This window comes from Gobius niger (genome assembly GCF_951799975.1).
Source record: "Gobius niger genome assembly, chromosome: 18".
Taxonomy (NCBI): domain Eukaryota; kingdom Metazoa; phylum Chordata; class Actinopteri; order Gobiiformes; family Gobiidae; genus Gobius; species Gobius niger.
Genome location: NC_136869.1, coordinates 12,297,144 through 12,314,154, shown reverse-complemented (window position 1 = coordinate 12,314,154; position 17,011 = coordinate 12,297,144). Strand labels below are relative to the sequence as shown.

The window sequence follows — 17,011 nt, the reverse complement described above, 5'->3', positions numbered from 1 at the left end:
CAAAGTGATATAAAAAGTGATGAAAAAGTGATGAAAAAAATATGAAAAAGTGATAAAAATTCGATGAAAAAATGTGACAAAAAATTATGAAAAAATGATAAAAATGTGATGAAAAATGTATTAAAAAAATGACCAAAAAAGGTGACAATAAATTATGAAAATGTGACAAAGAAGAGATGAAAAAATACTAAAATGTGATGAAAAATGACAAAAAAAAGTTTGAAATTTTTTTTTGACGACAACACTGCAACAATATGAGGAAAAAGATCCATCTAGATGAGTTTTGTAGACCTTATCTTTCAAATGAGGCGGAGGGTTTGAGAGGCCAAAATTTTTAGGTTACAATAAATAATGATAAACCTTCAATAATCCCATCAATGTCTAGCCAGGAAGTCGTCGAGTTGAGGACGTTTTTCCTGACTTCTCGGTCCAACCACAACCCAGTCCAGATGACGAGTTAAAAACAAAACAAAATCTGTGCCATAGGTGGATTGACTTTACTTTACCATGACGTTCACGGCGGAGAATCGGAAGGCTCGGCCCGCGTTCACTCACAATGGTATTCCTCAGCTGCTCTCGGGTTTCACTGTTTACGCGTTACGTTTAGAAAGACCGTGACCCCGGACGGTAATTTGTCCAATTAAAGCCGCAGTGGGAAGTGCAGTGGCTGGACTAGTGTGTCACTCAGCCGCCGATAAACATCCAATGCCTGTAAATGTTTTAACACCAACAGTGCGTTCAAGTTCGCGAGCCAGTAGCGCTATGTCCTACCGTAATATGAAATTGAACGCATCATATTTTCAAAAATGTATCTACGCTGTTTTTATTGGCTTGTTTGTGATCTGCGGCGGGAAAAAAAACATATTTATCAACCGTCTGTACTGAACATTATTTCATATCGGCCTGGTTTGTTCGTTTCTGTGATATTTTCGAGCATCTTTGTGACAGATTCAAAATGTTTTACTACCCAAACGTACTTCAGCGCCACTCGGGCTGTTTCTCTACTATTTGGTGAGTTCGGATCATATTGAGAAAGGCAAAAAGACAACTTGACTTCGGTGTCTCGCGGATCGAAAGCCAAATACCGTTGCTTAAACTCGTATTGTGAGGTAGATCATCTCTGTTTATGTATTCATGCTACTTTTTTTGTCATATTTTTCAGGTTAGTAGCAACAAAGGGCGTGAAGATAACTCGAAGGGAGCTCCTCAGGGTCAATGTGAAGACAACATGGTTTGCCTGTTTTTGTCAAATGTTGCTTTATTTGAATTCCAAACTGTGCTGTTTACATATAGGGTAATATTTGATAGTAGTAATGGTGATACTATAAATCCAACACCTCAGTAACAAAGACTATGGAGTAAGACAAGCCTGACATTGAGGTTATAAGCCAGATCATGTAGTTAATATACTATAATAACATCTCAACATAAAACACTATTGGACAAGCCTTTGATTTCTGTTCCCTTTAGCCTGGACATTGTGAACTACATTACTGCCCAGGTGCCCCCTCCGCAGCAGAGCCTCCCGAAGCCACGGTTCTCCCTGTACCTGTCCTCTCAGCTGCAGTACGGGGTGGTGGTGGTTTATCACCGGCAGTGCAGCTTTCTGCTCGGTAAGGACGGAGTCGGCTGTGGTGAGCAATGGCAATACATTAACATCAGACCGAACTGTCCTTGAAGTGACAAAGGCCGTAAACAATGCACTGGGCACCATCTGTGAGAGCAGAGGGAGTCGCGAGGAGGAAGAAGAGAAAACACAAACGATGGGACAAGTAGATGAAGTGATTGTTTTCAGATTCTTCACTGTGACGGTCTGTCATTCACGGAGACGGGGAACGATGCAGCATTTCTTATCGATTTATGACATGAAAAATATCCAGTAGATCCACACATTTTGTACTTTTTTAACCTCTTATAACCCCAACCTGAACTGAGTACATTTTCTCCAGTTGGGTTTTAACCAAATCTGAAAAAGCAAAAAACAAAGCCACAAAAACGCAATAAAAATATTTTTAAAATGACAAAAAAGCGCAAAAAAGCAACAAAATATAAAGAAAAATATTTTAAAAAACAACAAAAATATGAAAAAAATATGAAAAAAAGCGCTCAAAAAAAATATTAAAAAGCAATAAAAAAAATATGAAAAAAACTATATATAAAAAAGCTCCAAAAATATTACAAAAATTGACAAAAAATAAACTAAAATAATAAAAAAAATATTAAAAAGCAACACAAATATTACAAAAAAGCAACAAAAAAACTGGTTAAAAAGCAACAAAAAATTACAAAAAAGCAGCAGAAAATATATATATAAAAAAAAGCAACAAAAATATTACAAAAAAAGCTAAAATAATTGCAAAATTGTGACAAAAATACTACAAAAAAATATAAAAAAGCAACAATTTTTTTTTTCAAAAATACGACGAAAAGTGACAACACGGCATAACATGCAGAAAAGTCTTCGATCACTTTTGTAGGGCTTAGCTTTCAAGTGAGGCGTTACTCTGGCTATAGGCTGTAAGCTCCAGTGGAGAAGCTTTTAGATTTGGGTAATGGGGAACTGGAGAAATGCTCTCAGTAATGGCGGGGGTAAGAGGTTAAATAAAGATTGTTAATTGACAGTGAAGAGTGCTGCATAAACTTACGAAATGCTTTTCCACCTTATGCAAACTTTCCCCATCACACATTGCTTTTTGGGGGGGTGACAGAATCAACCTTGTGACCACAATACGTTTCACTAATTGCTTTGCGAGGTTTCATTCAAAATCCAATACCGAGCTCTGATGAAGCCATTATCTTTGCAGCCGCTTCTCATTTGGTCTTAAATTACACGTCGACATTGATATTGGCCCCTGACAGATTCACAGTCATGCCGTCGTCATGGCTGATGTAAAACAGTGTAATCCAATGCAGTGTAATACGCCGGGGCACGAGCCAAGAAGGGGCTCGGAGCTTCCCGTTCCCCGCTGTGAGGCGACGATCGGATGTTATTTCATTCATTCATTTGTAACGTATAGTAGGATATCCCCATTTGCTTGGCTGACAGGAGTGTTTGCCATGTCCATATGTAAAAAAACAAACAAATCCCATCTCTTTGTGTAAAACTCCTTAACTGACGAGCGTAATATTGCTCTGGTCAGCAATGTGCGGTATTTACTGCGTGGCCTCAATGTACGTGTCTTGTTTTCTGCAGATGAGATCCAGCAAACCATCGACCGTTTCCTCCGCTTCAAACGACGTGTGCCTCTCGACGTCCCTGAGTCCGACAGGTGATGCAAAAATATACAGTTGTAGCAGGAAAGTTCACATAACAGATGAGTAAATAGCTAAGCAAATAGACAGTAGAGTTCACAAGCATTTTATTTCATAAAGCAAACGGTATGGGCAAAATCTGGGGTAAGATGGCAACACATTTGCCAAAACAAAGAAATAATTTAAGTATGATGTGAAACGTTTAAATAATTTCATGGGCATCTTGTATTATCTTATTTTATTAACATCTTTGATTGCCCTAGAAGATCAAGTTTTGATGATGATTGTTCAGGCATTGGTATCGTTAAAGTACTGGTATCGAAAGAATGTTGAAAAGGGGACAAAACTGTGATGAAAAAGAGACAAAAATGTGATGAAAAAGGGACAAAAATGTGATGAAGAAGAGACAAAAATGTGATGAAAAAGAGACAAAAATGTGATGAAAAAGAGACAAAAATGTGATGAAAAAGAGACAAAAATGTGATGAAAGAGACAAAAATGTGATGAAAAAGAGACAAAAATGTGATGAAAAAGAGACAAAAATGTGAAGAAAAAGAGACAAAAATGTGATGAAAAAGAGACAAAAATGTGATGAAAAAGAGACAAAAATGTGATGAAAAAGAGACAAAACTGTGATGAAAAAGAGACAAAAATGTGAAGAAAAACGGACAAAAATGTGATGAAAGAGACAAAAATGTGATGAAAAAGAGACAAAAATGTGATAAAAAAGGGACAAAACTGTGATGAAAAAGAGACAAAATGTGATGAAAAAGAGACAAAATGTGATGAAAAAGGGACAAAAATGCTACAGAAAAGCCAAGCGTCAAAAAAAGTGACAACAACTAAGCAACAACCTACGAAAAAGATCCATGTACATCAGTAGATCTTGATGAGGCGTTACAATGGCCATAGGCTGTAAGCTTCAGCCGAATTCTGGTAATATCGAAGAAAATGCTTTTACTCTGTACCCAGTGTTAGAGAATACAATTAAATAACTATTTATCATTCTGGGTCATACTGTAAAGACTATCTCTGTCGTAGCCTTGACTGTGGTGCTCAGGCGCCGTCCCTCAGCCACTGCATGTTTTGCTTTGCATATCAGTGTGACGCTCGACAGAGGGTTTTTATCCCTCTTCTGTGGAAGCATAGACATACTTGAATGGTAGGACTAGCGCAATGTCTCCTGTTCATGTCTCCGGATCCCGCACCAATGGTGAATAAACTTCTCCTTCATAAGACATCCAGACTCCTCTCGGACACCATTGTTTATTCTCCAACACCCAGGATACTGGTGATTAGGGCTGTACAATTAATTTAAATAAAATTGAAATCCCAACTATAATGGTGGTAATGAACAAATTGCAAAGGTAATATACAATGTTCTCTCTGAAAACAACACAATTACCTGTTTATGCGGTGTCTTAGTATTTTTAAAAACAGCTAACCGTGCAGACTAGACCTTTACAAACCTGCTCTGAAATGCAGGTCATTCTTGCATTAGTTAAGGAGCTCGTATTTCAGTTTTCTCCTTTGTAAATTCTGCACTCCTTTAAATGCGTGCTGGGAGCTGAATCTTGAAACATAAATGCAAATCTAATCTCAATACCAATACTTATCTGAACTGGCTTTACATTTTTTCTTGCTTGATTGTGAAGGATGTCTCGGTGTTCAGGAAGATGAGTTGAATAATTGAATTAGGACAGTTGTTTGACGCTCTGAAAAGAAGGAGGTGTGGTTTACTGCATTGAGTGACGGACCGAGCTTCTTCTTCGTGAAAGCCTTGTACATTTTTAATAAGAAGCCGCTGTTCTGGAGCGTGGTTGTGAATGCAAGAGCTCCGGTTCCGGTCGTTGTGTTATGTGTTTGTATTAATATTATACATAAACATAAATAATCATAAGGCAGAAAGTTCAAACTGATTTCTATGTTGGTGCTTTGGCAGGTTGGCGTTGGATCTTCCTGATAACCTCTTCATGATGGAGCAAGCGGAGGGAGCGCAGGACCCCTTCTTTGGCCTAATGGAGTCTCATCAACTGCCCAGTCCATACAAACAGGTAATTAGAAAGTCAGGCTTAAGCCATTGTGTGGCGTCTCCTATATCACTCAATAGTTAAGGCACAGCAAGGTTTAGCATTCATTATGGACTTAAGAAGAGACTGGAAAAACAGCTTCTTGCAAATGCACTGATGAGCTGGAACATAAAAACGCATTATGCACAATTCATGACTCCTTTATGGCACCTCAGCATTGATATTTTATCGAACATGAAAGACTGCGCTTTTCATGGATCTCCTATGTTGCTTGGAGCGTCCAGGGGGAGTTGCCTGTGTTAAAAACAAGATACAAGCCACCATTTTCAGCTCTCAGCATGCTGAAAAATGTGTGCCGTTCATGATTTGCTATGGACTTAATGAACTCAGACGACACTTCCAGGTTCTATCTATCTATTATCCAAGAAATATTGACTCAGACTCAGAGCACCGTCATCAGTAGAAACAACCAATATGATGAGGTTCACTAAAAACTGTGAATGAAGTCAAATACTACTCCAGATGTACAAGTTATAAAAAACGTTATATGGTTAAAAGTTCAGAAAGTCAATTTAGCATTTTATTTTAACCCCACCTGAACTGATTACATTAAAAAAAGAGATGAAAATGTGACGAAAAAGAGACAAAAATGGGGTGGAAATTTGATGGAAAAGGAACAAAAATGTGATGAAAAAGAGACGAAAATGAGACGAAAATGTGATGAAAATGAGACGAAAATGTGATGAAAAAGAGACGAAAATGATGAGAAAGGAACCAAAAAAAGTTATGAAAAAGAAAAGGCTATAGAAAAGCCACACACTAGCAACAAAAACGGACAAAAAATACAATGGAAAAAGAGCGTCAAAAAAGTGGCGACAACGACGCAACAACGTAAGGAAAAAGATCCATGTACATCAGTTTAGTAGGTCTTAGCTTTTAAATGAGGCGCTACACTGGCCATAGGCTGTGAGCTCCAGCTGAGAAGCTTCTAGATAAGGTTATCTCTATCCTATAAATAGCAAATTGATTATTTTCTCCTGAGCAGGTCAAGATTGTAAAACAGCACTGAAAACCAAATTAGTTCGGAAATGATTAGACTCAGTTTAAGTACATACAACAGATGAAAGACTTACATTTTCAACTATCCGAAGTTGCTTTATTCAAATGTTATAATGGCCAAGAAACGCAGTGGAGCAAGTACTAGTGCAGGCTGAACTGGACAGCTTGTTTATTTTCCCTTTCCTGCCTTTTACAGCTGTTCCTGAGATTTTGTGAGTAAATCTGGCACAGGAGTAGTTAAAACGCCTGCAGGACGGACACTAACAAAGCAGACACTGTTCCAAATTCGCCCAAAGTGTTAAATGCAGCAAACGTGGAGCGTGTGATACTGAGGATTTCCAGTCGTTGCCAATAGAAAGCCTTCTGTCTGCACGCGGGACGGCATTATACACTTGGCACTGCAGCTTGGGTTGTAAAATGTAGAATAATATGGGGTTATGTGTTCCTAAAAATCATAAATATGTTTACTTCCTGCAATTTGTCATGGATGAATTTAGCGCTGTGGTTTCTTTACACTTGAGAAGATTCATATAGAGTTTTTTAGAATGGCTGATGTTCGGATATGCTCCATCTCTAACACCTTTTATAATGTGCATTTTCAGTCAGGATTGTTGGTTGACGTCCTCAGCCCTGACCTCTCCCTGATGCTACATTCCCACTCCACGCCTGAAGCAGAAGGTACTGCGTAAATTGCATTCAATTTTCAGTTTTGGTCCAGCAGCCCTACGCCACAATGTCTCCTGAGCTTTCCTTCTTCTGTCCATCCCAGGATTCAGGTCACCTCCGTCCTCCATCACTCTGAGGGAGAGGGAGCAGTTTGTCATCGCGAGTGCTGAGGTACGGCGTGTGTCAGGGCGGCTCATGCAAAACAGATCCGTCATCATTTCATTTCCTCCGCAGCGGACTGTAAATCAAACCGCACCGCGTCACTACAACTGCGGCCTCCCTGACACAAGTGAACCTATGTCTGTCTGTCAAGTAATATAGTAAAATGTTGCTAAAGCACAATCCACGTCTCCAACTCGTCTCCATGGAGATGTTGATTTAATTAGGTTAGTCCATCCCTTCTTTGATTAACCACTGCAACAATAGCATTTTCTGTGTCGAGCTGGGAGCATGTTTTGTATTGCTAGCAACTTGATAATCCAAAATGTTACACAGTGTGCCTTTAAAGCAGTACTACGTAACTTGTTTACCTTAATAAATCCGTTCCGTAGTCCCTCTGGGGGTAATACAAGTGTTAATGGAATGACTGGGGGGTCTTTCATCTCCCCCTGGTGTCTCTGGCCAGAAAACCACAATTGCAACTTTCCTGCCTCTGGGTCAGAGCCACCAATACACACTAAAAATCACAAAGAAGAAGCTAACAGGCTAACGGGCAAAGCTAACTGTGGGCTAGCGCCACTTAAACAGTATTTACAGCCAAGTTTGAGTGAAAACAAATATCTCAATTGTTTCATTGGATGTACAATATCCCTCTCACCCGTTTTCTTTTCTGTCAGTGTAGTATTTACTCTCACGGACAATTAGTGAGTTAAAAACTGCAACATGCTACGATACCTGCAGTGTCGCTTATGGCCTCTAGGGGCATGAGTTACTTAGCACTGCTTTAAAAATGTTACTTTCTGGGCCCTATCCTGTGTCCGAACAGTGCTGCTCAAGATGAAGCTGGTATCTTGCGTACATACAACGGTACGCTAGTGCTTTAGCCAGTAGCATGAGGGTGTCGCTTAGAAAAAAGAGGTCGGCGGAGGCGTGCTGAGCCACAACGAGCGCTTGCTGCTTCCTCTTCGCTCTCCTCTGCTTTACATGGCAGCCTTACTCATATTATTAAGCGCTCGGCTGTCACGGGAGAGAGAGAATCCATCGATGGTCTCACTCCATGCTGCAGAAATGTAAACAAAACACCAGCCTGTGCGCCCACACCCACCGCCACCTACTAGTGTTGTTTTGTCAATGAAGACGATAACAATATCATTTCGTTGACCTGTTTTTAATGACCATAACGTAAGAATGACGAGCTGCACATGACACCGAGCAGCAGCATCAGCTCACGTGGGCTCAGGGGCGGACTGGGACTTAAAAACGGCCCTGGACTCTGACCAGTCTGGCCCAAATTAGCGTAAATGCACATCGCACAAATACATATTGCCATTCCCCAAATCTAAAAGCTCCTGTACTGGAAAGCAACAGTGTAACGCCTCATTTGAAAGCTAAGACCTACAAGAGTGATTGCAACTTTTTGTCATGTCAACTTTTTTTTTTTTTTTTCTCATTACTTTTGTGGCTTCATCATTGTGTTTTGTCACTTTTTTGTTGTGTTTTTGTCACGTTTTTGTGGCTTTTTTGTTGCTTTTTTCATTGCTTTGTTGCTGTATTTTCGTCTCTTTTTTTGTTGTTTTTTTTGTCATGTTTTTTGTTGTTTTTTATCATGTTTATGCCACGTTTTTGTCACGTTTTTGTTGCTTTTACGGCACATTTTTGTCCCGTGTTCATCCTCGTTTTCGTCGCTATTTTGGCGCTTTTCTTTTGAGCATTTAGATTTCGGGCAAAGCTCGGTTAAGGCGTAAGATAAGAGGTTAAGGGAAAAATTGAGAGGCCAAACCAGTGGCCCTGGAGCTGGTGGCCCTTCTGTGCTCTTCCAGAATGAGTATATGAGAATATTTCACAGAGCGCACCCTGCCAGTGCAAAAGTCAAGTCTACTAGTCTGGGTAATTTTTAGACAGACGTTAATTAGTTTATGATACAAGAGTGAACACGCTGCCTGTCTAATACCATCAGCACTTTGTTGTGTGGGGAGCAGAAACCAGCAGGCGGCCTAATCTCTGTCCTGACTTCACCTCTGTGTCCTTTGCCATTAAAACATCTCAGAGGCTCATTGTGTGGGTCGTGCTGCTCTACAGTAACAGCCGAATGCTGCGCTCTTCTGTCACTGAGCGTTTGATGAAGCCTCTCCTCCAGCGCCGTCTGGGCTCGATGAGATCTGACATAATCACATCAGGTTGTTGTTATCGCTCAAGAAAAACGAGGAAGACAATTGTTTTAACCCGCCGCCTCTGTTACGATTGGTTTCACTTGCACTTTTTGAATCAAAGTTATCAAAGTGTAGATTTAGGACCTTCTGCCTGTTGGTTGATTATTGGAGAAATGGGAAAGTGTGGAAATAGTGTGGTAAATTTGTATCTTTCTGTTGCAGAATTTTGAAGGAGCAGATCTTCCTGAAGCCACTAATCGGGAGCTGGACTTGCTGATGGATGAGCAGGACCAGTTTAGACACGGTACATTTTGTATTGTTATCATGAAGTTTACCAATTGGGTGCTAAATATGTTTACAAATGTCTTTTCCCTGAACTACGCAACAACAGATAGATACCACGGCTGTCAATATGCTGCCAAACTGGTCGCCTATCTTTCACAGTTCACGGGAAATCACACTCCCTTTGACATGAGCCTGGCTTATTTAAAGTCTACACATTGCACACACATACATTTTTACATTAAGATCTAGTATATGACTGAAAAAGGCCTCTTTATATTGATTGGATTGATGTGAAAGTGGGATACATCTGGAGGTTACTTTGAATTGTGTTTTGACAGATGTGGAGCAGCTGAGAGACAGGAAGGACCAGAGCCGGGACCTCATGACCTCTATTGAACAGTGAGCATCGAAAAGCACCACATTTCTCATAGTCTTATGATTAAAAGCACTTTATTTCCAGACATATTTCCTGGATTCCTTGGCCGTTCATATGTGTGTCTGTGTTTCAGGCTCAGGGAGTCAGTGGTGGGACCACATCGGGACAGTGTGTGGCTGCAGGACGAGGAGACAGGTCAAACTGTGGAGCTCCAAAAGGACCCCCTCTCCAAAGAGATGACCCCCGAACACGTCACCATGCCCACCTCACCCACTGGGGCAGAGCAAGAGGTCAGAATGATCTCATGAACTGTAATATATTTGATTGGTTTGGCAAAGTTTCACTCTTGATGCCTTTTCTGACACAACCAGTCTGGTTATATTTGATTACAATAAACATCAACAATTCGGGTCCCCTCCCTGTAAAATGTAATAAGCGTTTATAATAATTTAAAGGGATATTTCAGGATTTTTGACATAGTGTTGTTGATTTCTGGAGATTTTTCTTTCTTGTTTCATGCAGTCCTTACATTTGAAGAGTGTAGTGGTGCTAGGCTAGTGCTAGGCTAGCGCATGTCTATGGTAACTAGTAGCCTGCATTAAAAACAGTCTTATGCAAGCACAGTGCTCCTGAGGAAAATCACTTACAACACCAGACTACCGATATAAATGTCTGTGTCGATAGAATAATTTTAACCATTTTGCATTTTAAGTAACTTACATTTGAGCAGCATCAGCTTCGCAGTGGCGGAAGTGATCTGCTAGAAAATAGTCCCTCAAATGCGTAATTCATGTGATGCAGGGTCAGTTATATATCAAAAATTACTATATCGATTCGACACAGACATTTATATCGGTAGTCTGGTGTTATAAGTGATTTGCCTCAGGTACACTGTGCTTGCGTAAGACCGTTTTTAATGCAGGCTACTAGTTACCATAGACATGCACTAGCCTAGCACCACTAAACTCTTCAAATATAAGGACTGTATGAATGAAAAAATATACATAAATCTCCAGAAATCAACAACCCTCTGGATAACTAGGAAATGAGGCCCTATGTCAAAAGTACTGAAATATCCCTTTAAGGAGCAAGACAGTTAAAATATGGTTTAATTATGTTAGAGTGGCTTAATTTCAAAATACCAAAAACCAAAACCAACCAAAAATACATAAAATTCAATGACAGAAATGTTAAAAGTATTGTCTCAGAATCATCTTGTGACCCCCCCTTCAGTGTCCTGCGACCCCCCGCGGGTCCCGACCCACACTTTAAGAACCACTGCTCTAAAGTAACGTTATGTAATTTTAATTGTGTAGGACAACAGATGGAAATTAGTGCTAAATCTGGTGCAGCCATCTTTTTAATGTAACTGCACACTGTCCTTTCAATAAACTAAACAAAAAGTACCTATTAAACATAAATAAATCAGTCTTATGCCCCTAATAAAGCGCCCCCTGCTGTCACAGTTCAACACTGACACATGTGACAGTTAGAAGCATCATACACTGGATTATAGACGAGACATTTTGGGGGGAAGAACATATGAAGTGAAGACACCGGCTTGAGACCTTTCTGTTATTGCACTGAATGACTTTACCTGTACTCTTGAATTAACCACTCAGACATGACGCGATGCTTTGCTGTTGCTACGTCAACCTTTGTTTACATTCCTCAAAGTGACTCACGGAGGTCATTTTAAAAGCAGCAGCCTCATCATACGGGCGTGTCTTTCCAAACACAGTGTTCATAATTTCCGACTGTGATGTGTTTCCGTCATGTCACGTACCTCAAGTCAAGTGCTTTGTTGTTTTGCTTTGTCTTCAGGTGATCGTCCGTCCCGTTCGGAAACCGGGCGGACCTCGCAAACGCCAGCTGGTCTTTGCGGATCCCCAAGTCCAGATTTCGAACCAAGACATGAAGAGGCAGATTGAGAACCCTCAGGCAGAGACCCTAACCTTGGTAAATAAAGATACTGCAGATACTGTCCACAAACTAAGCAATGAAGTTAATAGATTAAAATGGTAAAGGGATAAATAAAATGTGTGTTGATGAAAAACACTCTGGAAGCTACTGGTGAGTTTGAAACCAGACTTACAGCCGGCAGGACAGACTCAGTCCAGGCTGAATTTGCAGAGTTCAATGACCTATTGAATTTACACTCTCCACCGATCAGTGATCAAAGCCCCGTCGTCATCACGCTGCTATTGCTTAATTAAAAAATGCTTTCCAAGTTCCTCCCTGAAGCCGATTGATTACAGACTCTCCGTGTTTTAGGTAATTTCCTAAGAGAGGGCAGTTATTGGTATTAGTTTGGCCGAGGCTTTTTTTGTCCTACTCTTACGAATTAAAGGCTGAATTAATGTTTGTTTTTCTCTTGGTTCTTAGTCCGAGGTCTTGGTGAATTTAGCCACTGTGACCAAGTACTCCAGTCCGGCACAACTCTTCACTGCCCCCTGTGGAGGTGAGTGTGCATGACATGGCCCTGTCCAAGAAACGAAAACTTCTTTATTCTCATATAAACATTTAAACAGAATAATACACATTGTTTCACTCACATCATCAGGAAACTCACTAACAATACCATTCATATCACAACTGATAAGAGAAGGTGAAATACTTAACATCATAGCACAAAGGGAGAGGTTACCAGGTGTCAGTTCAGCCAGTGTCGTATTATTAAAGCTGTTGTGAGGTCTGGATATTCGGCACAAAGTCTATTATTAAAGGTGCATTATGCAACTGTTTATGCAGAGAAAAGAAAAAGCCTTATATATGTGCATAATTTAACTTTTTGTGAGCCAAAGGCTGTATGACTGGTCCGCATGACGCCTTTACTTTCCATCACGGTGGTCTCGACAACGCTCCAGGATCAGTTGTTCTGTAGGTTTTCCGGTGGGGGTCCGTCAGAAGGAAAACCTTGACCTTGGAGTCACCGTGATGAAAAGTAAAGTTCCATATAGGGCTGTCACTATAATCACTACATCGACTTATCGGTCAAGAAATAACAGATAAACGATACATTTTTGGGCTCGATTTGTACCTGAAGCAAACTGAGTTACTTTATGTTTCATGTTTATTGCAGCTTGTGTGGTATTAAAGGATATGATTATGCACTTTTAGAACAAAGGTTTTCTGTCAATTTTTGCCTGAGAGTTGACAATATCGAGTATCGTTTATCGCGATACTTTCCTGCCTCAATATATCGAACTTCAAAGTTCCATATTAGGCATTTAAAAACATTACTTGATAAAATGTTTCCAAAATTATTTTATAAATTAAAGGAATTCTGTCTCAAGGATTTTGCGGGGCATTAAAAAAAAGAATGAATTTAGTTGTTAATCTCTTAAGCCCCACCTGAATCGAGCATATTTTCTCCAGTTTGGCTTTACCCAAATCTAAAAGCTTCCTGGAAAAAGCGAACAAAAATGAAAGGAAATGAGGATGAAAACGCCCCAAAAAAAAGGCAAAAAATTGACAAAAAAGCCACAAAAAGGTAACAAAAAAACAATGAAAAAGTGGCAAAAATGCAATATAAATATTACAAAAATGCAATAAAAAAGTGACAAAGAACTATGAAAAGTTGGGAAAAATGTGTTGAAAATGCAAATAAAAAGAGCCCCCAAAGAGTGACAAAAAAGTGATGAAAAAGTGTCAAAAATTTGATGACAACACGGCAACAATGCAAGTAAAAGATTCATTTAGATCAGTTTTGTAGGTCTTTCAAATGAGGCGTTAGATTTGGGTAAAACTGAACTGGAGAAAATGCATTTGGTTAAGAGGTTAACTGTCCTTGAAAGCTTTAAAGGGACTAGATGCAAGTTGGTCATTTTATACTCACTACTGCCACCTCAGGTCTTATGTGTAACTGCAAGTTCTATATTAAGCTTTTCAAATGAGGCTTTACACTGACCTAAAGGCTGTCACCTCTCCGAGAAGCTTTGAGATTTGGGTAAAACTGGAGAAAATTTACTAAGGCGTTAAATCTAAGTACTAATATTTTGTTTCGGTGTTAAATGTGACTTCCTGCTTCCTGCTTAAACCTTACGTCTGTTGACCCGTCCTGTCCAGGCCTCATCCACCCTGACCTCAAATCACTATGGAAACACCACGCTGTCCTCACGGCTTTGTCCGGCCCCGAAGAGGACGCGAGGACACACCGAGATGAAGAGGAGCAGGAGAGAGAGATTCTGATGACTGAGAGGAAGAGGAGGCGCTCCACCATGAAGGAGGTATTTAAAGGAGATTGTAGATAACGTAGTGTCTTCTTCTGTAATAATGTTATAAGATAAAGCTGGTTTCGTAACATTGTGCCTCTCTCTCTCTCTCTCTCAGATGTCCAGTGACTCAGGACTTCAGCCTGTTGACGGATCATGTAAGACTTTCTTTTCACTCCACTCAGTGTTAGAAAGACAAAACAAGCAACTTCACGATTACTGCCTGACGTAAACTCGCATTATGATAGTTGGGGTAATTATAAATCCTACTGAATAACTACTACATTTGCCTTTGGTTTGAGTAGGTATGTAAAGGATTCTGCAAGGGGACAAGTATTTCTGCACCTAAATTAACCTCTTAACCAAGTGCGTTTTCTCCAGTTCAGCTTTACCCAAATCTAAATGTTTACAGCCCATAGGCCAGAGTAACGCCTACAAAACTGACCTGAACGTATCTCTCTCCTCATGTTGTTGAAACCTTTTTTGACATTTCTTTTCATTGCTTTTTCTTTGCTCTTTTGTGGCGTTTTTGTTGCTTTTTCGTCACATTTTTGTCGCTTATTTGTCACTTTTCTGTTGCTTTTTTGTTGTATTTTTGTCACTTTGTCGGCTCCTTTTTGTCGCTATTTTGATGCTTTTATTCAAGAAGCTTTTAGATTTAGAAAAAGAAACATCTCATTCCTCTTAAAATTAGAGAATAGGTAATAATAATCTATACAATAATAAATAAGAGTGCTTTTCTGGACACCCAAAGACGCTTTATATTACATTATTCATTCACTCCATACTTGGTGGTGGTAAGCTACTATTGTAGCCACAGCTGCCCTGGCGTAGACTGACAGAAGCGAGGCAACCAGTCTGCGCCATCGGCCCCTCCGACCACCACCACTCACTCACTCACTCACACAACATTCGCTAGGCTTCCTGGTGTAACCAAACGGTCTCCCATCCAAGTACCGACCAGGCCCTTCCCTGCTTAGCTTCCAAGGTCTGACGGGACTGACCTGCTTTTTATGGTCTATTCTAATCTTGTTGTATTTTTTTCCCCTATTGTTTATATTTCTGCCCCTTTTAAGGAACAGGCCACAGTTTTTACATACTGAGATATGTTCTTACCTGAGCTTAGCCAAGTTGATACGTACCTGTCTGGTCTTTGTGCCTGTGGAAGAGCATGGTAGCTTCCAACTTCACCCCCGTTTGGAGCTATAGGAATATACTTCAACATCTTTTTTTTGTGTGTGTGACTGAGGGCACACACAAAAACACACAGACAGGTATGCATCAACTCGTCTAAGCTCAGGTAAGAACATATCTCAGTATGGAAAAACGGTGGCCTGTTCCTTTAAGAGCCAAATGTAACAAGTGAATTTCTCCATTGTGAGATCAATAAAGGATCGTCTTATCTTAAAGGGCAAGTCCAAACTACTCATGTTAAGGTTACATATACTCTTGATTGAGGTCATTTTAACATATCTTTACAAATTAGGACATTTCACACTTTACGCATCGTCTGTGTAGCAAGATGAAGATGATGCCAAGACATACAGGAAATGCAAAAAAACATGCATCTAACCTGAGTGTTAAGGAACTCATAGTCTGCTTGGAAAAGTGTTATTATTTCAGCCTCTCAAAGTGTCTGTAATTGGCCGGTCACTTACGTTAATGCTTCACTGTGTGTCGAACAGCTGCGTTGGACTTGGCTCTGGACTTGTCTAAAGAGGACAGATCTGTGAGCGACGCCATCATTCCCTCCAGCAGATGGTGAGTTAGTTCCCCATGGTCCCAGGGCAATATTTAGTACAGTGAGAGAGAAAAGTTGGATATATGTCAGAACAGCATTACATTTTTATTTTCAGGTTCCATAAAACTTAACTAGCTGCTTATTATTTTACTTATCGTATTGTATTATTGCTGTACATTTTTCGTGTGCCATCACTGTGTCCGCGTAGGTCGCCCCAGGAGGAGATGCAGCCCATGATGGAGCCGATTGCTGAAGAAAACATTGAGATGCCTGAAGCGCAGACGGACACGACTGAGAGCAGCGGCACAATCAGGTAAAAAACATGTGGAAACCTAGGAAGAAACCCAAATGCGTTTCCAGTGGTATTTAAGTTGTAATTGAGAAAACATTTTATTTATTCATCGGCCGTCAAATTAGGAAGAAAGGGTTTCTATCATTCTGATTATGCCGAGTCTTGTGTGATATTTCAACATACCTCACAGTAGACCACGATGACGTCACTCAGGGCCTGTGTCTGTGTCCTATTATTATCATTTAATGGGAATTTTTTCATTTTTTTTTTCTCTCAGTGGTATCTGGTCCCATCTGCAGAGGTCTGGACAAGTCACCTTCGCCTCTCTGCTGCCCCCGCAGGCCGGCCGCAGCGCTGCAGCGCACACGCTCTACAAACTGCTGGGTACATGTTCACATTTACGGAAATTATTATACAAGTAAAGGTTTGTTTGTGAGTGAAATTTAGCGAATAAAGTCATTACTTGTGTCGTGTGTTCTCCTGTATTAGTATTTATAAAAAGCTGAACGTGTGATTGGCAAACAGATCTATACTTTGTGACTGTGTTAACCATCAATAGCTCCAGTACAACAGTTACATTTGTTGTGAATGCAGAACAAAGTGTGATTGTCACTGATGTGATCTGTGTCTGCTCAGAGCTGCTCTCTGCTGGACAAGTGAAGGCACTACAGGCCGAGCCCTACAACCAGATCTTCATCAGCGCTTTGTGAACAGCAACCCCGGACCTTTGGGTTTTTAAACATGGTGCTTTTTATATCCGACTACATTACTGTTTTAATGTCATTGT

The 17,011-nt window shown here is 40.2% G+C and overlaps 1 protein-coding gene across 1 annotated transcript; it reads left to right on the top strand.

Annotated features, from left to right (window-relative positions):
• Positions 1-955: 955 nt before the first annotated feature.
• Positions 956-16,984, top strand: rec8b (REC8 meiotic recombination protein b; the record flags this gene model as incomplete). Its single annotated transcript, XM_079576347.1, has 18 exons — positions 956-1,011; positions 1,163-1,231; positions 1,471-1,613; positions 3,194-3,269; positions 5,195-5,306; positions 6,944-7,019; positions 7,111-7,178; positions 9,539-9,620; positions 9,940-10,000; positions 10,111-10,267; positions 11,802-11,936; positions 12,363-12,438; positions 14,046-14,206; positions 14,310-14,349; positions 15,877-15,952; positions 16,141-16,245; positions 16,502-16,608; positions 16,861-16,984. 18 exons carry the CDS (start codon positions 956-958, stop codon positions 16,932-16,934), a joined length of 1,674 nt encoding a protein of 557 aa, XP_079432473.1. The 3' UTR covers positions 16,935-16,984.
• Between the last annotated feature and the right edge of the window lie 27 nt (positions 16,985-17,011).